General features: G+C 45.3%; 2 protein-coding genes across 8 annotated transcripts in view; one reads left to right on the top strand and one right to left on the bottom strand.

Annotated features, from left to right (window-relative positions):
* DUSP16 (dual specificity phosphatase 16) overlaps window positions 1-5,229 on the top strand; it is an 80,120-nt gene extending 74,891 nt beyond the window's left edge. For all 6 annotated transcript variants that reach the window (XM_081249799.1, XM_081249800.1, XM_081249801.1 and 3 more), the window contains 2 exons: window positions 266-389; window positions 3,919-5,229. In XM_081249799.1, coding sequence (XP_081105925.1) covers window positions 266-389; window positions 3,919-5,098 — 1,304 coding nt within the window. In that variant the 3' untranslated portion in view covers window positions 5,099-5,229. The remainder of the gene's footprint in view (window positions 1-265; window positions 390-3,918) is intronic.
* Window positions 5,230-13,780: 8,551 nt separating this feature from the next.
* BORCS5 (BLOC-1 related complex subunit 5) overlaps window positions 13,781-25,019 on the bottom strand; it is a 97,989-nt gene continuing 86,750 nt past the window's right edge. For both annotated transcript variants that reach the window (XM_081248521.1, XM_081248520.1), the window contains exon 4: window positions 13,781-14,450. In XM_081248521.1, the coding sequence (XP_081104647.1) occupies window positions 14,220-14,450 (231 nt within the window). In that variant the 3' untranslated portion in view covers window positions 13,781-14,219. The remainder of the gene's footprint in view (window positions 14,451-25,019) is intronic.

Below are 25,019 nucleotides of genomic sequence, written 5' to 3'. Positions count from 1 at the left end.
TGGTGAAAAGTACTGAATAAGAGGCCACCTGAGTTAGGGACACATTGCTGATTAACACACGTGGACCTTCATTGTTCTATATGTAAATCGTGGGGAAATCATCTTCCCCTACCTCCTTAAAAGAATATTGAAAGGAAAAATAGGTAACTAGATGGGCTCTCCTTCGAGTTGCCAGATGAAAGGCATTGTGTAAGTTAATGGAAATAAGATCTCACTGCTGGACAGAGTTGTCACTAACGACCCTTTCTGAATTTGACTCATACAGAGAAAGCAAAAGCCTCCAATGGATGTGTCCTAGTGCACTGCTTGGCAGGGATCTCTCGTTCTGCCACCATCGCCATTGCCTACATCATGAAGAGGATGGATATGTCCTTGGATGAAGCTTACAGGTGAGGACAGGAACATGCCCTGCGAGACTGGCTTCTCCTTTGACCTGAATCATGAGAAGACATGGTGGGGGTGGGGGAGAGGGTGGTGGTGACCACGTTAAAGCAGATCAGGATTATTTTAGTTATACTCTTTACAGGTGACTGGATTTTTAAATGGTTTTTCAGAGATTGGAGAAAAATGCATTTTTATAATTTAGAACTAATTCTGCCCTCACACGTATCAAGTTCATCCTCAGCTACTTTTTAAATTTAAGGAAGAGCAAATACAGAGATCTCCATCCTGTTACTTGAGTTTGTATCTTTGCCTAGTTGGGGAAATATCATTTGTTCTAATTTACACATGAGAAACGCTTCAGGAAAATACTCATTACAGAATTCCTACCGTGCTTCAGATTTTGTGTCTCTTTCACTGAGGAAAAATCCCAATATATGCAAGTATAAAACCAAATAATTGTCAAACTCCATTCGTTGAGTAGAATTTCCTGCAATCTAGAGTTGCTTAGACTTAAAAAAAATTTTTATTGAAGTATATAGTTGATTTACGGTGTGTTAAGTTCTGCTATACAGCAAAGTGATTCATTTATACATACATATATTCTTTTTCATATTCTTTTCCATGTGGTTTATCACAGGATATTGAATATTGTTCCCTGGGCTATACAGTAGGACCTTGTTGTTTATCCATCCTATATATAATAGTTTGCATCTGCTAACCCCAAACTCCCAGTCCTTCCCTCTCCCCACCCCCTCATCAACCACAAGTCAGTTCTGTATGTCTGGGTCTATTTCTGTTTCATAGATATGTTCACTTGTGTCATATTTTAGATTCCACATATAAGTGATATCATATGGTATTTGTCTTTCTCTTTCTGACTGACTTCAGTTTGTATGATAATCTCCAGGTCCATCCATGTTGCTGCAAATGGCAGTTTCATTCTTTTTTATGGTTAACATTCCATTGTGTATAGTATATATGTGTGTGTGTGTGTGTGTGTGTATATATGCCACGTCTTCTTTATCCATTCATCTGTTGGTGGACATTTAGGTTGTTTTCATGTCTTGGCTATTGTGAATAGTGCTGCTGTGAACATAGGGGTGCATGTGTATTTTCGAATTATGGTTTTGTCTGGGGATATGCCCCATGAGTGGGATTGCTGGATCATATGGCAACTCTAGTTTTAGTTTTCTTGAGGAACCTCCATACTGTTCTCCATAGTGGCTGCACCAATTTACATTCCCACCAACAGTGAAGGAGGGTTCCCTTTTCTCCACACCCTCTCCAACATGTATTATTTGTAGACTTAATGATGGTCATTCTGACCTGTGTGAGGTGATACCTCATTGTAGTTTTGATTTGTATTTCTCTAATAATTAGCGATGATGAGCATCTTTTTCATGTACTTATTGGCCATCTGTATGTCTCCTTTGGTGAAATGTCTATTTAGGTCTTCTGCCCATTTTTTGATTGGGTTTTGTTGTTGTTGTTATTGAACTGTACAAGCTATTTGTATATTTTGGAAATTAAGCCCTTTTTAGTCACATCATCATTTGCAAATATTTTCTCCCAGTCCATAGGTTGTCTTTTTGTTTTATTTATGGTTTCCTTTGCTGTGCAAAAGCTTGTAAGTTTGATTAGGTCCCATTTGTTCATTTTTGCCTTTATTTCTATTGCCTTGGGAGACTGACCTAAGAAAACATTGGTACAATTTATGTTGGAGAATGTTTTGCCTATGTTCTCTTCTAGGAGTTTTATGGTGTCATGTCTTAAGTCTCTAAGCCATTTTGCGTTTATGTTTGTGTGTGGTGTGAGGGTGTGCTCTGACCTCATTTGCATGTGGCTGTGCATAGAGCTGCCCCGATTTTGAAGTGTGTGACTTTGAGTGGGTTGCCTCCACCCCGCTTTCTCCAGACAGAAGGCAGCCATTGACAGCAGCACCGACTGGGGTTGTGTTCAGGGACGCGTGAAGCGGAGCCCCCTGTGTACCCTGTTGGATAGAGGCGGTTAGTTTGCGTGTGATAAAGGATCAATAAACATAGGCACCTGGAGCCAGGCCTGCTGTAACAACTGGACTTTCTTCTCAAATTGGAAAATCTGGAAAAACAGAAACGAGCTACCTGAACAGCTCCTCACTTGAGGAAGGAGCCGAGGCGGCTCCGCACCGCTCCGCGTCCTCCACTCTGGCTTCTCCCTAAGGTCTTCCTGCGCCCAGTAGAAACCAGCAGGAAAGGCACCCTTATATCCTGTTACGAGGTCTCATCACGAGGATCCTGTACGTACACTTGTCACAGTTGAGGCCATCATTTCTGGCTTCATTAATTTGCTTTAGGTTACTGATTTCCAAGGAGTTTATTTTTGATTTTTCTCTTTCCTTCCTTATCCAAATATAAATTTTCAGTGTAGTTTCACTCCTGCATCTTCTGAGAAGTGGCCTCAAGGGTCAGGGGCCACTAAAGAATATATCTACTATTTCTAAAGAGTCTCTGTTTCTACAATGAAACATAAAAGCTGTTTATAACTAGTTTTGATCCCTTGATGACTCTTTTTTAAACAAGGTGGTTACAGAAATGAAGCCAGACATAAGACCTGGTTTTCTTCTTCTTTAATATTTATTTTATTTATTTATTTGGTTGTGCTGGGTCTTAGCTGCGCAGGTGGCCTCCTTAGTTGCGGCTTGCCGGCTCCTTAGTTGCAGCACGCGTGCGGGATCTAGTTCCCCGACCAGGGACTGAACCTGGGTCCCCTGCGTTGGGAGCACGGAGTCTTACCCACTGCGCCACCAGGGAAGTTCCTAGACCTGGCTTTGAATCCCGGCACCATCCTTTAGTAGCTGTGTGATTTGGGGCAAGTCACCTAAGGACTCTGTGTACCTCTGTGATGGGGGTAATTACACCCACCTGACAGAGGGTAGTTTTGAGAGTTGAATGAGAGAATACTCCCTTTAGTGCATTAGCATAATGCTTAGCAGACAGAGACCACTGTGCAGCTGGTTACTCTGTCACACTGAATCCAAAGGGAAGGAACTCGGACGTGTGTGCTTTGATTCCCTGGCCATCTGATACTCTCTTTGATGGTTTATTTAAAATGTGCAACGTCTTGAAGTGGCTGTGGGGCCTTTGATCTCGGGAAGCTGAAGGTGGCGCGTGGCTGCTAAGCTGTACTTCTGATGGCAGCACCGGCGGGGAGGGGCGCCGTCACCCCAGGTGGTGAGGGAAGAATCACCTCTTACCAGTTGCACTGGAAGCCTTGGGTCCTTGAAAGTAAGGAGGCTCAACCTAGAACTTCAGGGGCCTGGCCCCCCGCTTTCTAGCACCTCCGGGCTCAGGCTGTAAAGCTCCCCGATGCAGAGGCCCTCATCTCCTCCTTGACCCTCTGCCCGAAGTGTTAAACCAGCCACCTGACAAAGGTCTTGGGAGGGTCTCTCTGATGATTCCCTGTCTCAGCTCTTCACTTGCTGTAGCTTAGTGACATCTTACGATAACAGGTAGTCGTCAAAATTCAAGCCTTTTTGGTTTTTTCCTCTTTTCATAGATTTGTGAAAGAAAAAAGACCTACTATATCTCCCAACTTCAATTTTCTGGGCCAGCTCCTGGACTACGAGAAGAGGATTAAGAGCCAGACCGGGGCGGCGGCGCCCAAGAGCAAACGGAAGCTGCTGCACCTGGAGAAGCCAAGCGAGCCCGGCCCCGGCCCCGCCGCCGCCGCCGCCGCCGCGGAGGGCGGGCAGGGAAGCCAGCCGCCGCCCCTCGGGCCACCCCGCGCCCGCCCCGCCGCCGCTCCCCCTGAGGCGGCGGGGCCCCGGCCTGTGCCCCCCGCCGGTGCGCCCGGCGCCCAGCCCTCGCCGCCCGACGACGGCCCCCTGGTCCAGGCGCTCAACGGGCTCCACCTGCCCGCGGACCGGCGGGAGGACAGCGGCCGCCTCAAGCGCTCCTTCTCCCTGGACATCAAGGCGGTGTCGCCGTCGGCCGGCGCGGCCGCGCCCCTGCGCGGGCTCTCCTCCCCGGAGGCGGCCCCGGAGCCCTACAAGCCCTCCTCCGCCCTGGAGGGCGCCGGCAAGCCGTGCCAGTTCTCGCCGGTGCGGGAGGTGTCGGAGCAGACGCCGGAGGCCAGCCCGGAGCGGGAGGAGGCCGGCCCCCCGCGGGGTCCCCAGCCTCCCAGGGCCCCCGAGGGCCAGGGCGCGCGGCCCCGCGCGGGGAGGCCGCTCCTGTCGCCCCTGCCCCGCAGCGGCAGCGTGGAGGACCACTGCCAGCCCCGCTTCCTCTTCGGCCTCTCGGCCAGCCAGCAGCACCTGGCCCCGTCCGCCGCCGGGCTGGGCCTCGAGGGCTGGCACTCGGACATCCTGGCCCCCCAGACCTCCGCCCCCTCCTTGGCCAAGAGCTGGTATTTCGCCCCTGAGCCCCCTCACTTCTATGCGGCCTCGGCCGTCTACGGAGGCCACGCCGGCCCCCCCGCCTTCAGCTGCGGCCAGCTGCCCGCCTGCGGCGGCGACCCGGGCCACTCCGTGCGCCGGCGGCACAAGCCCAGCGACAGGGCTGACTCCCGGCGCAGCTGGCACGAGGAGAGTCCCTTCGAGAAGCAGTTCAAACGCAGAAGCTGCCAGATGGAGTTTGGCGAGAGCATCATGTCCGAAAACCGGTCGCGGGAGGAACTGGGAAAGGTGGGCAGCCAGTCGAGCTTCTCGGGCAGCGTGGAGATCATCGAGGTCTCCTGAGAAGACAGACACGCGTGACTTCTGTGGACAGTTTTTCTCTTGTTCACAAAAAATATTCCCTGTAAATCTGAAATATATATATGTACATACATATATATTTTTGGAAAATGGAGCTATGGTGTAAAAGCAAAACATGGATCAACACCGTTGTTCTCGTTTAATATCCGCATTTGAGAGCAGCTAGTATTTCTCTCAACACAAGTGGGAGAAGGGCTGAGGCTAGCTTCCCCCCAGGCACGTGAAACAGTTCTATGCAGTGGACCGCACATCCTCTCGTTCTTACTAAGTCGAGTTCTATTTCGTGTCAGAGGACAGAAGCGCCCACCATTTTCCTGTCGTGCTACAAAGAGATCTCAAATACTAGTCCTGTCCGGTCCCTTCCATAGTGCACCTTAGTGCTGAGACTGAGCCAGCCTGTGGGTCGGGCGGGGAGAACCTATTAGGAGCAGAACCTAATGGTAAATCCAAGAGAAATGACCACATCCAAAGCTGATTCACAAACCCAAGCGCACCTGACAGCTGAGCGATGAGAGCATCGTTCCGCTGGCCGACCATTAGGGGCCTTGCCAAGATCTACTACAGAGCAACCCCAGTACCTCAGACGGAAAGTCGGGGCTTTCACCACTACCAGGTTTGGTGGCCCGTTTTCTAGGCATTGTGAACAGGCAGGTAGCTAGTCACCCCTTTCAGACCAGTTCAGACGGTCTCTGCACACATTTCCAGTTGTGCCTGGATGAGGGCGTTCTTTCTTCTTCTCAGCTTTGTGAAGGAAGGAAGGAAGCGATCTAGGATCAACTTAACAGCCAGGAATCTGGCAGCATCGTGATTTAAGCTAAGGCTGGGAGGCTAAACAAGCCTACCTCCCTCTTTATAAATCAAAGAGTTGTTCGAGATGGGGCTGTCAACCCTTTCAGTGAAGGTTACTTTCAAGCCAGACGTGAATTGATTCGGTAGCAGAGCAACAGCACCGTCACGTCCTCAGCCGCGGCGCTAGACAGCTTCCGTTCCGGGTTCATCGCGCAGATGCATCTTGCGAAAATGGAACGGTAAGATAGAATTTTATAGGAAACTACTAAGAGGCAGAAAACCGCGGAAGGATTAGAGAAGGTAGAATTGCTGAGGAGAAGCAGGAAACTGTTACTTTCTCAGTGGTTTTTTTCCCCTTAGCATGCGACCAAGGTGGTATTTCTATAATTAGACTTTCATACTGATTGATAGGGCTGAGAGAGGCTCTGGTAAGCAACGAATGTTCAGAGATAAACAGCGTAGGAAGGTGAGGAGAAGGCGGTTGAATTTTGTTTCGTTGCGAGCAGAGCAGAAAGACACAGCCAAGCTGTCCTCAGAAACTAACCCCAGCATTTTTTAGTAGAACGGACATATCAAAGCGGAGTGGGGCCAAGTGGTCTCCGTCTGTGACCTACAATCACTCTATGGAATCAATCCTGGCAGCTGAAAATAGGAGGTGATTAGAACGAGTCCACAAGTGACAGTACTTACCTGCTTTTAAACTTCCTGGCTTGAGTTTTGTCAGCTACAGTCTGGTCCTGTTTTGAAGCCTTAATTCACGTCAGCAGCTTTTCTTTAGGGTGGCGGGCGGGTGTTAGCATTGTTCTTTACTGTAAGTGTAGCTAGTTGCTGACTCATATCTCAGGTTTTTCTACGTGTGAGAAATGGACAGTCCTTTGATTTGGATGTGACTTCATGTTTCCCATGGTGACTGCTAAAACCAGCATAGAATGACATGATTCAAAACTGACTTGATTGTGACGATTATGAGCTTCATAGAACATAACTGGTTATGCACAAATAACGGGCTATGATATGGGTATAAAATGAAGAGAGTAAACTGCGTAGGGAGTGCGTTGTTACCATACTGGAAAAGTTCTGTTGAGAGTGATTTAGCTTTTCTATATACGTGTAAATTTTGGATGTAATCAGATATTATCAAGGTTTCACACAGTAATTTTTGATGTGTTATGTACACACGCACCAAACGTGTAACAGCTCCCTGCTTCCAGAGTCTGGTCACAACTGTGGAACATTTTTGAGAAATGAAATTAATGGCTCCAATGCTGTGTGTTTCAGGAGGGTTGTGGGACTTGGTTTTAACGCGATCTTTGGGCAGAACTGGCCTTCCATCATTTGGGATTCCTCTCGGCCATGGTCCCCTTCCTGTGACCGATGTGGTCCTGTGCTACATACACCCTTTGGTCCTTGATCACTAACGTCGAGTCATCAGCCCTTGGAATGGAGACTGCCCTGCCGAAGGGGCAGCCTCTCGGGCCAGCCCCAGAGCCACGTGGGTGGCCGAGGGCCGGGCAGGGCGGTGGCTGACTCTTGGCAGCGTGGAATCCGAGGGCGAGCCCTGGAGCCTACCAGATGATACGGGATGGTGATTTTATACGGCAGAACTAGACCTCTACGTGAGAAATGCTGGAAAAGGGTTTAGGACGTTTGTAAAGTTAGGTGGGAAGACTGTATAAATGTTTAATATGAATATAGTGTTCTTTTGTAGTAAGGCAAGCTGTTGAATGGTTGAATTGTGCATTTCTCATTCTGATGTGTCATGAATGTTAATATGATGAAATAAAATCAAAACTGGTACCTGTTTATACATAAATATGAGAAAGGGCCTCTCTCTACAGCATGTCCGAGTGGTGAAGGAGGCCTTGGTGGGACCTGACCTGCTGTCCTCCTGCCGGAGGCATCAGCTGTGTCACGGGATCCGACGTTCACTGGGAACACGCTCAGGCGCTAACAGTCTGCGGCCATCGCCTTCATTCTTTAATGTGTACGCCAGACGCACACTGTGGTGTAGAAACCTCCGATGACCTCAGGTTTGGTGACTGACTGAAACCAGAATAGGTACAAGGTAGGAAGAAGAAAGACCAGGTAAACATTTGTGGTGCATTTTAATTAATATGTGGACGGTTTTATAATCCTTATAGGAAAAACTGAGGGAGAGCAGTTATTTAATGATCTGTTTTCCATCCTTGCTGTGTACATCATGGCCAGTGTCACATAATGCTTATAAGTGACACTGGGCATGATGACTTATGAGACTAGAAACTCAGCCTCATCAGGTTGTTAGTAAAGAATTAGGCATTAAAGGAATAAAGCGTTTACCTTCAGTGCAAGCAGATGGGATAGTGGCGATGAGAAGAATCACAGGTGACGACATCTAAGTTGGTTGTGAAAGGCTTCTGAGTTGAAGTCAGACGTAAGGAAATTTAAAAACAAGAAGGGTTGGCCTGGGTGAGTGAAGACCAGAAGCGCTGTCTTGACTAGGACCTTACCAAAACTGGAGGTGGGCGTGGGGCAGAGGAAGAGAGGGCAGGTGGCACAAATCTGCCTCGAGATGGGAGGTGGCAGGAGGGAGCAGGTGTCTCAGTGAGAGGCTTTGGATGGGAAGCTGTCGATGTTGTAAGGCCCGAAAGTCAAGCCAGTTACTACTTAAACGCAGACAGATCTGAGGGCCTCTTGGGGACCACTAGCCGCAGCAGGCTGGTGTCAAAGGACTAGTTTGGGTCTGACATCATCAGACCAGGGCTCAGGCTAAGGGGAAACACGGAAGGTATAGCTACTGGGACAAGTGAACAAGACCTTGTTATCCTCAGAACCTTCACCGTCATTCTGTCTTACATACTCCTGTCTGGTGGTTTTTGCTTTCTGACACTAAGCGGATATGTTTTAGGCCTAGTAAACAAAATCTAGGTCTAGGTGCTTTTCTCTGAATATAACTCTTCTGCCTCTATCAATGAAAAGGGGAAGCAAGGTATTTCTTGCATTCTGTGGGGCCCATTCATCCTTGTACATCAAAATTATACTTGGTTATATCTTTACAACGTTGCAAAATCAACTGGAGAATTACACCACCCTCTTGCAAGATGTTTACAAGTCAATCATATTGTTGCAGTTTATGTGCATATAGATATCAAACTGGGTGTATGTAAAAACAAATTTCATTCCTTTGGTTCTGGCTAACACACCCAGAGTCAGTTGGAAATGCTTTCCCATAGGACATGCAGAATGTTACCTCGTAGGAGGGTGTCGTAGGCAAACAGGATAACTGAGAAAGGGTGAGCTCAGCTGTGGCCTGGCTTCTCTGGTCAGGGGAAGTATGACAGTTTCAAAGACTGAATTAAAAATACTTGGTTCCCAGAAGCTTTTAGCATAAATCATGCTTCACTATATAGAAAAGGTAGCAGTAGGAATATGCCTTGATTGGTGAAGAAAATGAATCAAATCGTCAGTGAATTCTATCATGTCCTATGTTGACACTGATGACCCTGAACAAATTCCTAAGAGCAATGGACACACACATACACGCAGCTCACCACATGAGACACTGCTCATACTAACAAGCAACTAGATTTAGTTGCCAAAAAAGTTTTAATGTTGTGGTTTGAAGCACGTGAATAATTATCTGGTTACCCTTTCCTTCTGTAGTCACGACATCTGAATGGAAGGTACATGCCTTGTGTGTGGGCAAGAAATTCAGTGTTACTTATTATAAACCAATAAACAACAATGACATCTCTGAGGCACTATGTAGCTCTTAACAAAGGAATGAAAGTCAGGGTAGGGGAAAGAAAAGCAAAATTACTTCTCTCACAGTTAAGGAAAAACACACACCTACAAATTCCACGAGAAGAAAACATTTCCCTTCTCTCCACGCTGACCTTCAATCTTTAGTATCAACGTGTCAAGTAATTTCCGACTGAATACTATCTATCTGGGTTTAGCTGAGGTGTAAACAAAACAGGAAGACAAAATCTTCAATTACTCTAGGATTTTAACATGTGTGTGTTCACAGCTCTCATTACTGAAGATTCCTTGTTTTCCTTGGGATTTGCTAGGGGAAATGCCAAAGCTAAATAAGTTCTACAGATCAACCCGAAAGAGTAAATGGCACGTGTAGTTCCCCAGGGCCATTAGTTTACGTAGCCTTGGAAACAGCATGTTTATAATACCTATAATGTACCTTTTTCACACGTCAGAGGAGAAAGCAAAGAAATAAGCTAGAGAATACTTTACCAAAGACAAACAAACCAAACCAATTTCTTGAGTGCACTTAGAATATGGAGTCCTTAAAAACTCATTTCATCGAATATTCACTCTGGCAGAGAACATAAGTTACTAAGAATGATAAAACTTTGAGGGAAAGAAAGATGTGAAATCTATAACATCATTATAAAGCTGCCCATGAAATCTATCACTTGCTCTTAACCCCACAATTCATTTATTGTAAACTTATATGCACATAATACAAGGGGTGAAGGCCTTTCTACTGATCTTCCACTTCAACTAGTGAAACGAGGAGGCTGTAGTATGGCGGCCTGTTGGATGGGGTTCAGAACTAGAGGTGAGTAGACTGACAAGCAAAACAGGTCCTTGAAGGAAGCCAGCCACTTGACACCTGTCTAACTCATAGTGAAGAGAAAGAAGGAAAGAAGCTCTCCTTTGGCAACTCAGAAATTAAAGTCACTACAAGACCCAGGGCCACTGCTCAGACACAACAGGCAAAGACGCTCCTCACTGCTTCTCGAGGGTGATGTATCAGAACCGCAGACGTGGGATCTAAGAGCTGGAAGGGGCGTGAGACCCTACCCAGACCACCTCGTGCTCTAGCGGGGGTGGAAACTTCCAGCCAGGGCCCTCTGACAACCCCAGGCAGCCTCCCCATCCCTGAAACATCCGAGAGCGTCCAGCTAGGCCACTGGTCATTAACCAACAGAGATCCAGCATTACTGTCTCTTGAAACAGTAAACCCCTTAGATTCCCAGAATCCATTGGAAAAAGTAAAATATTGAGGAGCGAAAAGTAAAATGTTACCAATCAGGGTTCAATCAGAGAAGAACCACCAGGAATGATGTAGAATAAGGAGGTTGTTCAAGAGACTCACCTTAAACAGTTAATTAAAGGAGCTGATAAGAGTCCCAGTTGTGCTGTTTCTTCTTCACCAGGAGTCGCTGGGCAGGTGGTCCATGAAACAGCTGGATGTGCAGTGGGGGGGGGGGATGGATGTGAAGTGGGGGGGATGGATGTGTAGTGGGGGATGGATGGGCAGTGGGGGGGGTGGATGGGCAGTGGGGGATGGGCAGGGGGGATGGATGGGCAGTGGGGGATGGATGGGCAGTGGCGGAGAGCCAAGACACCTGAAGCCTGCAAGCAACAAGCTGAAACCACATCTGTCTCCCACCAGAACCCACGGTGGCTCTTCCCTTCTCTAAGCCCTCATCCTCCCTGCTGCAGAAGACCTAAGGCGAAGTTAGTACTCATACCTGGCCCAGGATTTGGAAAAGCTGAAGGCAGAGTTCTGTGGAGCCGGACGGAGGAGCTGCTGCCCGCACCAAGAGTGCAACAGGGCCTGACTGACAGCGACTTCATCAAATACACATGGACGTTGCTTCACTTCCCCTGACAAATCTCACGCAAAGTTCTCTTGTGGCCAACCCTAACCAAAAAGGAACAGGGAAGGGAATTCCAGGAAACATAACTCGACTTAGCCAAAGTTGATAACGTTGCAAAACCACCACATACCATAAATATTAAATTAACTAGAATTATTTCAAAACACATCAGATTTGCCTATTGTTCTTCTCTGCTTCTACCCAGGAATAATCCATCTACTTTGGACCCAAATCTAAGTTAATATACCACGTTTTGTCTAGTGTCTTTATAAGAAGGAAAAGAACTGGATGGAGTGCTGGCTGGCAGAGAAGTTCTGCACGCTGTGCAAGGTCACCTTCCTGCCACGTCCAGACCATCAGCTGCCGCAACACAGTTGAGAAAGCTCTGTCCTCGCAGGCTCAGTCTGCACGTCACTTTGTTATGTGCTTTTATTTGTAAATTGTATTAAGTGCAGTGAGGGTAATGCAACGTGATCCCTGAGCTATTCTGACAGCTCTGTAGACAACCAGCCTTTCCTTCTTTGAAAGCTACAAGCATGTCTCTGTGTTCAGAGCCAGGTTCTGTATACTCCAGGAACTCAAAAAAAAGACAGTGATGGTTGAGGGCTGAAAAATGCCACTTTCTGTCAGTCTAGGGGAAGGGACTATGAGAATGCCTTTTATTAGTTTTTCAACTTTCCTGCCAGTTTGAAGTTAAAAAAAAAGAAGTGAAGTTAGGAAAAAATAGTAATTAGAGTAGGTGGGTACCTAGTCTAGCCACATCAGATATTAAAATGTACTGTGAAATTATAATATTAAAACTGTGAAAAAACAAACAAAAACCAGCATGAAACAGTATGGAGAGAAAGATCAATGGATCTGAATACAGTCCAGAACCAGATCCTCAATTACAAGGAAATTTAATACATGAAAGGAGCACTGAACACAGGGGGGTGGGGGGGGGAATGCATTATTCAATAAATCTGGCTGCCTTCCCCTCCGTGACATTTCCTAGAATAACCTTAGCTATTTAACAGGTTTCTAAAATTACAGAACATCTTTCTTGATTGTACTCTAATGAATTGCTCTAGGAATGGTTTAAAGCCCCACTAAAATCCTGACCACCGAAGGCATTACAAAGACGAGCTTCCTTCACCAGAGTGGCCCAACAAACTCTATAGGTCTAGCTCCCCACTCCCAGCTCAGGGCTTCCAATCCCTCCCTGGCTCCCTCAGACCCCTTGATCTCCTCTGGCTGGATGTCTCTACCCGCCTTCCTTCCTGATGGGTAAAGAAGCAGTTCCCAGAAGGTTGCCCTCTGAAGAAGGCAGATGCTGCCTTGGCCTCTTCCCTTGGCTCTGGTTTCCAAGTTGTCTTTCCAGTTCAGAGGGAATGAGCAATCTTGATATTTTTTTGGTCCTTAGAAAATGCTAGAAGCTATTGATTTTTTTCCTGTGTCTAAATTTTTTAAAATTATTTTTTCCATTTAGCTTGGAATGTTCATATTTCTGCTGTCATCCAGTTGTTTTATGCCCTACATTTTATCCCGGGTTCTAAGAACCTTACAAGATAGTGTTCAATCAAAATTCGAGGTTAGAATCAGATAAAGTTTAACTGAGAGATGCTAAACTAAGTGGGATCAATTTTAACCTTACAAAGATACCTAAGGCTGTTTGGACACAAAAAACACCCTCTGAGGTCTGGAGGAATCTAGGGAGCCCCGTGGGCCCCCGTGACCTCCCTATATCCCCGGCTCCTGGTCTCCGTTCGCCTGCCTGGATCTGTTCGTACGTTCCACTTCTTCGCTTCTGCAATCTTTTCTTCCATTAGAACGTTTATGATGTGCAAAGTACTGCACTGAGGACTTTTGTGGTTACTCAAATTGCTTCATTTCCTAATCTCCCATAGAAATTCAGCAGCACTTGGAGTTTTTCCTCTTCAGCCTTTTTTGTATCCCCGGCACAATGCCTGGCCCGTCCAGCGGGCTCCGTGGACGCCTGCCGGGTAAGCGCTCTCCGTTCTGCTCCACGAGTCTGCAAAGCTAGTAAAGCAAATGCGGGCTAAAACCTGCCCCCAAAATTGGAGTCCTGCCAGCGCTGATGTAATAAGAGGAAACCTAAACTGTATCTGCATCAAGGAAACCAGTTATCAGTGGGAGATGGACCCGACCAGGCTGTGGAAAGGGAGTCTTCTGTTTCCGATGACGACACAGGAGGGGCACCCTAAGCTGACACAGGAGCAATGCCAGGCCAGATAAAGACTTGCTACAATGGAAACACAACACACACACCTGGATTAAATTAGTTCTTTATGTTTACAACCCACAAGACAGCCTACTGAGAAAAATTTCACGAAGGCGTCAAGGACACAGAGCTTCTTAAAATATTTCTCCGCCCCTTGTCTTCATATTTTCAGTCTGCAAGCTAGACTAGATAATATACACTGTCAATTAAAAAAAAAAGACACAAAATAAAAATAAGTCCCAAGGCAGAGTTCTGTAAAGAGTCCTTAACAGTTCAAACATTCCAACTTCGGTGACCACTGAGAGTAGGTTTGCTGGCTTTGCAGAGGGAGAGCGCGTCAAGGGAATAGCTGGGGCATCGCAGTCTCCAGGGCGGCTGGACTGCTTCCCGTGCCCTCAGGGAGGCCTTCAGTCACCTCCAATGCCTTTGGTTCCAAGCGTCCTGGGGCCCTGGCGGTCCCCCGACCACAGCCGGTGGGGGGAGGCGGCTACAGCCTGAGCTCGCGGTCGGGCTTCATGCTGAAGGGCTCCAGGCGCTCGGCCTCGGGCAGCAGGCTGTTGAGCCGCTCCAGCAGCGGCACTGTCTGGTCGATGCCCATCTGGATACGGCGCAGGATGGCCGACATCTCGTTGACCTTCTGGATCTGCTCGGCGTATTTGGCATATCTTTTCTGGCGCTCCTGCATGAAGCTAAAGAGGGTTTCTACAGACAGATCCATCTGCAGGAGGGAGAGAAGTGAGACACATTCAATCCAGAGGCAACAAGTCCCGTCACGAGGCTGGGGGATGAGCACGAGGTGCGGAGCCCACAGGCCACGTGGGGGGCGACCAGCTTTGCAGGAAGTGGAATCGCTGGGCATAAAAACCTTCCAGGACACGGCCTGACCGGCTGCTGCCCCAGAACCCTCTGCAGAGGGAGACTGGGCTGACGGCCTCCAGCTCTGCCTTCTGGGAGAGTGAGCCATCTAGTCCTTGTTGAGACCCTGGGATTTCTAGCTCTTTCTCTCTACAGGGAAGAATCCTGGGCTCAGAAATCAGGCAGACCAAGGTTTGACTCCAGCTCTGCCCGTTGAGTTGCTAATATGTATGCTTTCTGTCTCAGGTCTTTCATCTGCAAAAATCAGGGGACTGACGGCAGACTTGCAAGGTTGCTGTGAGGACGAAATGAAACGACGACGTGCTCAGGACTCGGCTTTGTCCTCCCTCCTCCCTGGAAGCTGCAGACCGCAGTCACTCCGGGAGAGCTGCCTGGAGGGGGGGCGCACTCCCCGCCAGGACCACAGATGCCAACCAAGTCAAGTCTATATACCACGCGGGGCAAACGGAGGCCTGCTTTGGGCACCCTCCCCCCGTCAAGCAAACTTGAGGCTCTGGGCTCCCCTTTTGTGACCTCTTTTCCTCCCCTGGCGAGGTTCTTTGGTACCTATCATCTGGATAGAAACAGGAGGAGGAGGGAACCGCCTGCGTGTCGGATGCCCACACCCCTCCTCTGCATGGACCCGCATCCACTCCCTCCCCACTTGTTTCCTTCCCCAACCAGGGAGGAAACAGTCACACCCCCGAGACTCATGCTCCTGTCCCAAAGCACAAACGGCACCTCAACCCTTCCTTCTTGTCCTCCCAGGAGCACGGCCCCTCCCAACCCCCGCACCCAGCCAAGCGCTGGCCCGCAACGCGAGTTACTGCAGAGCCTCCGAACGCGGTGTGATAAAGACAAAAACAAAACGAACACTCTAACGTATAAGAGACCCACGCCAGGGCACCCCCCGAAAACAAAATAACCAATTCTATTTTGACGTTGTGCGTGTGGGGAGAGAGGGACGGTGCTGAGGAGCAGGGGGCCTGTTACAAGGACTCAGGGCTGATTGTGTCCGTTGGTTCTCCCGTCACTTGTTTGGAAATGCCGAGGGGACAACGAAAGGCAGCTGGTGAAGGGCTGGGGTGCGCAGGGAGGAGAATAATCGTCTGAACGGGAAACGCCAGACGAGGCGGAAGCGGTTTCCACCTTCAGAGGGCCCTCTGCGAGCCTGTTCAGGCACTCAGCACTTCGGAGGTGGTGAGGCAGGAGACGGTCGTCTTCCTCACAGTCGGCGCCAGCCTTCTCAGGATGGCAATTCAGTCCGGCACCTAGGAACACTCCGCCTTCTGCGAGACTGTGGGAGCCAGCTGGGACCCACTCGTGGGCCAGCACAGCCCATGGAACAGCCTGCACCAGAATTCAGAACCTTCTCGGGTCATCACGTTGTGCTTGGCGGGGGCATTCCCGGCCCCCAGCCCCCGACTCTACCAGACTAGACAGACTCCTGAGTCAGAGTTGATCTGCAATGGCCTCCAAGGCTCTACCTGATCGTGCCTAAGGCCCTTGGCAATCAACCCCTCCCCTCCCCTCCGGCCTGACTGACACCTGATCAGACAGCTTTTACAACCATCTTAGCAAAGTTCTTGTTCAATGGCATACACTTCCTTACACACTTCCACATCCAGCTGAGGCCACGTTTAATGTGCCCAGAGCTTCTGTCCAAAGCCATGTCATGCTGAAGGCTTAGGTGAGCACACTGAATTCAAGCACGCTGTTCAAACATGTTTAGAGTATGTCTTCCAAGAGGCAATTCCATGACGGTCCCAGAGGGAAAGAACCACAGAAGAGGAAACTTAGGGCTGAGCGACCTCCAAGGTCTCACAGTGACAGAACCAAGACTAAACCCCAGATTTCCTCAGTCCAGCATCTTCCTTTTGCTGTATTTAATTGAGAGAGTGTACCATTAGGGGCACACGAGATTTTAGCTGGTACACGGCATGGCATTAAGGAGCATCAAATCACGTGATGGAAAAGTTATTGCCTTTTAGATCTTTTCCCATTCTTTCTGATTGCTGCAAGTAAAGTCTCAGTTTGGTGCAGCTAAGACTTGAATACCTGGAAGAGTGTAATAAAATGGGCAATGCCTGCTTCTCATGCCCCGCCCTTTGCTCAGACAATACTGCTTCTGACCCCTACCCCTACCTAAGGATGTGGCCATGAACCCCAGGTACACACACTTACTCCAGCATTTCTGACATGGCTTTAGGCAATGTCAGCATCTAATGCAATGCTGAATCTTACCATTTGGACAATCGGGAACATATTCACCTTTCCTGTTTCTATTTTGGCATGTAGACTCTAACAAGGAAGCATAAATACAACATACAGAGTCAACAGACATTTATCGAGTACTACCGTGTGCCATGCACCATGCAAAGTCCTAGTGATACAGGTATTAAGAACCAAAACTATTTACACCCACATGGCTTACTGTGTACATTAACATGACTTTTCTTTTCCACTCTCTTTGTTAACATGACTTTACTGTTCCAGGAAACTCAGGCCCAGAAGGGGGAATGTTGCAAATAACTTTGTTTCAGGAACTTCCAGAGGAGCCATTTAAATGAAAAAACTACTAGATTTTCCAATAGAGAATGACTATTTATTCCCCATGACTCTTGCCTCAAAACCCTGGCCTTGCTGTGACCACATGACTAAGTACTAGTCAGCAGCATGTATATGAGGAAGTCTCTCCTGGAGCTTCCGGGCGCCTTCCTAAAAGTTAGCTGGCATGCTCCTCTCCATCTTTGTCCCTTCCCTCCCTCTGCTGCTGCTGAAATGCAGATGCAGCCCCCATGGACCACGAGAATAACTAAGCTCATAATCTGTGGGTCAGCAGAGCAGTGAACTAGAAGAAGTCTGGGTCCATGAGGATTTTTCCCCCCACGAGAGTCGAACCAGGTGTGGGAGAGAACAACAAATTTCCATTTTGACTGTATAGCCCAGGAAACTCTGTTCAATAGTCTGTAATGACCTATATGGAAAAAGTATCTAAAAAAGAGTGAATATATGTATAACTGATTCACTTTGCTGTACAGCAGAAACACAACACTGTAAATCAACCAGACTCCAATAAAAATTAATTTAAAAGAAACAAACAAGGTCGGGACTTCCCCTGGTGGTGCAGTGGTTAAGACTCCACACTCCCAATGCAGGGGGCCTGGGTTCAACCCCTGGTCAGGGAACTAGTTCCCACATTCATACCGCAACTAAGAGTTCGCATGCCTCAACTAAGGAGCCCATGAGCCACAATTAAGAAGCCCGCCTGCCACAACTAAGACCCGGTGCAACCAACTAAATAAATAAATAAATATTTTTTAAAAAAAACAAAACAAGGTAAAAAAAAAATTTCCATTCTGTATAAGCCACCATAATTCTGGGTCTCTGTAACACCAGTTCGATTTAATCTTACACTGATAGAATGAATGTGATAAAGTCCCTGCCCTAAGGAACTCACTGTTTACTCTTAAACTCATACTTCAAACCTTGCCCCACATACTCATATACTGTCTCTGATGGCAGTACCTCTCAAAGGGCAGGTGAAAAAGGAGGTGAGATTATTTGTGGGTGTAAGTGCAGGATTTACTATGACATTAGACATCTATAGAAGGGGCTCAAAGTCACTGCAAATACCTTATGTGGATGGGGCATCCTATTTGCCCACCTGGTTGGTCCACTGCCAGCAATGGATCCAAAATATTGGATCCAGCAAGTCAAATCCAGAAACATACAAAAAAGATAGTATATCATTACCAAGTGGGGTTTATCTCAAGGATGTAAGCTTTTTCAGCATCTGAAAATCAAAGTAATTTGCAATTTCAATATAATAAAGGTTAAAAATCATATAATCATTTCAACAGACACAGAAAAATCATTCAACAAATTATGAAAAATTTCAGCAAATTAGGAACAGAAGGAAACTTCTTCAGTCTGATAAAGGGCATCTGTGAAAACCCAACAGCTAACATCACAGTTAGTGGTGAAAGACACTTTTCTCCCTAAGATCAGGAATAAGGCCAGGATGCCCATTCTCACCACTTCTATTCAAAGTTGTACTAGAGGTCCTAGCCACTGCAATAAGTCAACCAAAGGAAATAAAAGGCACAGGAACTGGAGAGGAATAAATAAAAGGGTCTTAATCTGCAGATGACATGGTGTACCTAGAAAATCTTAAGGAAGCTTAGAACCAAAAACTAATAAAACCATGAAGTGAATTTAGCAGGGTTTCAAGATACACGGTCAACATACAAAAATCAATTGTATTTCTATATATTTGCAATGAACAACTGGACAATGGAATAAAAAATACAAAATTTACAATTGCATCAACATAAAAAGCTTAGAGAAAATATCACAAAATATATATAAGACCTACACACTGATATTACAAAACCCTGCAATGAAAAATTAAAGGAGATCTCGAAAATGGAGAGGTATACCATGTTCATGGATTGGAAGATTCAACATCATTAAGATGTCAGTTCTTGCCAAATCGATTTATAGATTCATTTGAAATCTGAATCAAAATTCTAGATGGCTTTTTTTGGTAGGGATTTGATAAGCTGATTCTAAGTAAACAGAATGGTCAAAAGAATTCTGAAAAAAAACAAAGTCTGAAGACTTATAGTAATTCTTTCAAAACTTAATTTAAAGCTACAGGGCGGAGTCAAGATGGTGGTGTAGGAAGATGTGGAGTTAGCATCTCCCCACAACTAGGGCACCTGTCAGCTGTGGTGAGGGACTCTGTGGCCCAGGGGATGTGAGGAACCCCAAAGTGAACTGGTAGGACATAGAGGGACTGAGGAGGGAGGAGAAGTGGAGGCCAGACAGGATCAGTGCCCCTGAGGCCAGGGAGATCAGGAGATGCAGGTGGGAGGGACTCTCCAGGAAGAGCGGGAGAGGAGCTGAGGGCGATTGCCTGGCCCACTCAGGCCGGGGAGCCTGCTGAGCTCCCAAGGCGGTACCCCTGCCACAAAGCCCCATCCAGGCCACATGGGTCCTCGGGGCATAGGAGGGAGGCCAGGGAGGTCGGGAGAGGCAGGCAGGAGAGGCCCTCCTAGACTGGAGGAGCAGGAGAAGAGAGGAGGGCATTTGCCCCACTCACTCAAGCCCAGAAAGCCTGCTAGGCTCCCAGGTGAGGTGTCCTGCCCTCTGAGACCAGGGGTGGGGGGCATGCCTGGGCCCCTTCTGTTCCTTGAGCCTAAGCCCCACCCCCCACAGCCCCCAGGGCCTTTTCCAGCCCTGTGGGTCCTGAGCACTGGCCCCACCCACCACCCAAACCTCACCCTTGCTTAGGTCCCACCCTCCAGAGCCAAGTTCTTCCCCCCTCCCTTTTTTATTCCCCTCCTCCTCTTTTTTACTATTGTGGTACTGATGTACCTTCTGGTTGTTGTTTCCTCTATATTTTTATTTTTATATTCTTCCTAATATATCTGTTAGTTTCCTAGTCTAATTTTATTTTTCACTTTTTTTTTTTTTTTGCCACCCCAGGCACCTTGCAGGATCTTGGTTCATGAGCCCAGGGTCAAGCTGAAGCTCCTGCAGTGGGAGCTCCGAATCCAAACCACTGGACTAACAGAGAACCTCAGACCCCAGGGAATATTCATCAGAGTGAGGTCACACGGAGCTCCTCATCTCAGCACCAAGACCCAGCTCTACCCAATAGCCTACAAACTCCAGTGTTGGAAGCCTCAGGCCAAACAACCAATAAGACAGGAACACAATCCCACTCATAAAAAAAAAAAAAAACACAGATGGCAAAAAAATTTTTCACAGATGAAGGAGCAAGGTAAAAAACCTATAAGACCAAATAAATGAAGAGGAAATAGGCAGTCTACCTGAAAAAGAATTCAGAGTAATGATAGTAAAGGTGATCCAGAATCTTGGAAATAGAATGGAAGCACAGACTGAGAAAATACAAGAAATGATTAACAAAGATCTAGAAGAACTAAAGAACAAACAAACAGAGATGAACAACAAGATAGGTGAAATGAAAAATAACTAGAAGGAATCAATAACAGAATAACTGAGGCAGAAGAATGAATAAGTGAGCTGGAAGACAAAATGGTGGAAATAACTGCCAAGGAGCAGAATAAAGAAAAAAGAATGAAAAGAATTGATGACAATCTCAGAGACCTCTGGGACAACACTAAATGCACCAACATTCGAATTATAGGGGTCCCAGAAGAAGAAGAGAAAAAGAAAGGGTCTGAGAAAATATTTGCAGAGATTATAGTTGAAAACTCCCCTAACATGGGAAAGGAAATAGTCACCCAAGTCCAGGAAGCACAGAGAGTCCCATATAGGATAAACCCTAGGAAAAACACACGAAGACACATATTAATCCAACAAAAAAAAATTAAATTCAAAGAAAAAATATTAAAAGCAGCAAGAGAAAAACAAAAAATAACATACAAAGGAATCCCCATAAGGTTATCAGCTGATTTTTCAGTGGAAACTCTGCAGGCCAGAAGGGAGTGGCAGGATATACTTAAAGTGATGAAAGAGAAAAACCTATAACGAAGATTACTCTACCCAGCAAGGATCTCATTCAGATTCGGTGGAGAAGTCAAAAGCTTTTCAGACAAGCAAAAGCTAAGAGAATTCAGCACCACCAAACCTGCTTTACAACAAATGCTAAAGGAACTTCTCTAAGCAGGAAACACAAGAGAAGAAGACCCACAAAAACAAACCCCAAACAATTAAGTAAATGGTAATAGGAACATACATATCAATAATAACCTTGAATGTAAATGGATTAAATACCCCAACCAAAAGACACAGACTGGCTGAATGGATACAAAAGACCCATATATATGCTGTCTACAAGAGAACTCACTTCAGACATAGGGACACACACAGACTGAAAGTGAAGGAATGGAAAAAGATATTCCATGCAAATGGAAATCAAAAGAAAGCTGAAGTAGCAATACTCATATCAGATAAAATAGACTTTAAAATAAAGACTGTTACAAGAGATAAGGAGGGACACTACATAATGATCAAAGGATCAATCCAAGAAGAAAATATAACAATTATAAATGTTTATGCACCCAACATGGGAGCACCTCAATACATAAGGCAAATGCTAACAACCATGAAAGGAGAAATCAACAGTAACACAATAACAGTACGGGACTTTAACACCCCACTTACACCAATGGACAGATCATCCAAACAGAAAATAATAAGGAAACACAAGCTTTAAATGACACAATAGACCAGATAGATCTAAGTGATATTTACAGAACATTCCACCCAAAAGTGGCAGAATACATTCTTCTCAAGTGCACATGGAACATTCTCCAGGACAGATCACATCTTGGGTCAAAAATCAAGCCTCGGAAAATTTAAGAAAATTGAAATCATATCAAGCATCTTTTCTGACCACAACAATATGAGGCTGGAAATCAATTACAGGAAAAAAAACTAAAAAACACAAATACATGGAGGCTAAACAGTGTGCTACTAAATAACCAAGAGATCACTGAAGAAATCAAAGAAGAAATTTAAAAATACAGAGAAACAAATGACAATGAAAACACAACGACCCAAAACCTATGGGATGCAGCAAAAGCAGTTCTAAGAGGGAAGTTTAGAGCAATACAATTTCACCTCAAGAAACAAGAAAAATCTCAAATAAACAATCTAACCCTACACTTAAAACAACTAGAGAAAGAAGAACAAAGAAAGCCCAAGTCAGTAGAAGGAAAGAAATAATAGATATCAAAGCAGAAATAAATGAAACAGAAATGAAAGCAATAGCAAAGATCAATGAAACTAAAACCTGGTTCTTTGAGAAAATAAACAAAATTGATAAACCCTTAGCCAGACTCATCAAGAAAAAAACGGGAGAGGACGCAAATCAATAACTTTAGAAATGAAAAAGGAGAAATCACAACTGACACACAGAAATACAAAGGATTATAAGAGACTACTACAAACAAATATATGCCAATAAAATGGACAACCATGAAGAAATGGCCAAATTCTTGGAAAGGTACAATTTTCCAAGAGTGAACCAGGAAGAATTAGAAAACATAAACAGACCTATCACAAGTAATGAAATTGAAACCATAATTTAAAATCTTCCAACAAACTAAAGCCCAGGACCAGACGGCTTCACAGGCGAATTCTATCCAACATTTACAGAAGAGCTAACACCAATTCTTCTCTAACACTTCCAAATAATTGCAGGAGAAACATTCCCAAATTCATTCTATGAAGCCAGCATCACCCTGATACCAAAACCAGAAAAAGATATCACAAAAAAAGAAAATTATAGACCAATATCACTGATGAACATAGATGCAAAAATCCTGAACCAAATACTAGCAAACAGAATCCAACAACACATTAAAAGGATCATACACCATGATCAAGGGGGATTTATTCCAGGGATGCAAGGATTCTTCAATATATGCAAATCAATCACTGTGATACACCACATGAACAAATTAAGGAATAAAAACCATATGATCATCTCAATAGATGCAGAAAAAGCTTTTGACAAAATTCAACACCCATTTATGATAAAACTCTCCAGAAAGTGGGCATAGAGGGAACCTACCTCAACATAATAAAGGCCATATATGACAAACCCACAGCAAGCATCATACTCAATGGTGAAAAACTGAAAGCATTTCCACTAAGATCGGGAACAAGACAAGGATGTCCACACTCACTGCTCTTATTCAACATAATTTTGGAAGTCCTAGCCACAGCAATCAGAGAAGAAAAAGGAATACAAATTGGAAAAGATGACGTAAAACTGTCACTGTTTGCTGATGACATGATTCTATATATAGAAAATCCTAAAGATGCCACCAGAAAACTACTAGAACTAATCAATGAATTTGGTAAGTTTGCAGGATACAAAATTAATGCACAGAAATCTCTGGCATTCCTATACACCAACAATGAAAAATCAGAAAGAGAAATTAAGGAAACACTCCCATTTACCATTGCAACAAAAAGAATAAAATACCTAGGAATAAACCTGCCTAAAAAGGTGAAAGACTTGAACTCAGAAAACTATAAAACACTGATGAAAGAAATCAAAGATGACATAAACAGATGGAGAAATATACCATGTTCTTGGATTGGGAGAATCAGTATCGTGAAAATGAGTATACTACCCAAAGCAATCTACAGATTCAATGCAATCCCTAATAAACTACCAATGGCATTCTTCACAGAATTAGAACAATAAATTTTACAATTCGTATGGAAACACAAAAGACCCCAAATAGCCAAAGCAATCTTGAGAAAGAAAAGTGGAGTTGGAGGAATCAGGCTCCCCGACTTCAAACTATACCACAAAGCTACAGTAATCAAGAACAGTATGGTACTGGCACAAAAACAGGAATATAGATCAATGGTACAGGATGGAAAGCCCAGAGATAAACCCACACACATATGGGCACCTAATTTACGACAAAGGAGGCAAGAACATATAATGGAGAAAAGACAGCCTCTTCAATAAGTAGTGCTGGGAAACTGGACAGCTACATGTAAAAGAATGAAATTAGAACACTCCCTAACACCATACACAAAAATGAACTCCAAATGGATTAAAGACTTAAATGTAAGACCAGACACTATAAAAATCTTAGAGGAAAGCACAGGAAAAATGTTCTTTGACATAAACCACAGCAAGATCTTTTTTGACCCACCTCCTAGAGTAACGGAAATAAAAACAAAAATAAACAAATGGGACTTAATTAATCTTAAAATCTTTTGCATAGCAAAGGAAACCATAAACAAGACAGAAAGACAACCCTCAGAATGGGAGAAAATATTTGCAAATGAAACAAAAGACAAAGGATTAATCTCCAAAATATACAAACAGCTCATGGAGCTCAATATCAAAAAACCAAACAATCCAGGTAAAAAATGGGTGGAAGACCTAAATAGACATTTCACCAAGGAAGACATACAGGTGGCCAAGAGGCACATGGAAAGATGCTTAACATCACTAATTATTAGAGAAATGCAAATCAAAACTACAATGAGGTATCACCTCACGCTGGTCAGAATGGCCATTATCAAAAAAGCTAGAAACAATAAATGTTGGAAAGGGTGTGGTGAAAGGGAACCCTCCTGCACTGTTGGTGGGGATGTAAATTGGTACAACCACTATGGAAAACAGTATGGAGGTTCCTTAAAAAACTAAAAATAGAACTACCATATGACCCAGCAATCCCACCACTGGGCATATACCCTAAGAAAACCATAATTCAAAAAAAGGCATGTACCACAATGTTCACTGCAGTGCTATTTACAATAGCCAAGATGTGGAACCAACCTAAACGTCCATCGACAGATGAATGGATAAAGCAGATGTGACACATATATACAATGTAATATTACTCAGCCATAAAAAGAAACGAAATTGAGTTATTTGTAGTGAGGTGGATGGACCTAGAGT

This window comes from Mesoplodon bidens, assembly GCF_964165515.1.
Source record: "Mesoplodon bidens genome assembly, chromosome: 11".
NCBI lineage: Eukaryota > Metazoa > Chordata > Mammalia > Artiodactyla > Ziphiidae > Mesoplodon > Mesoplodon bidens.
The sequence above is the reverse complement of the archived record's forward strand: the minus strand, read 5'-3'. Positions and strand labels throughout refer to the sequence as shown.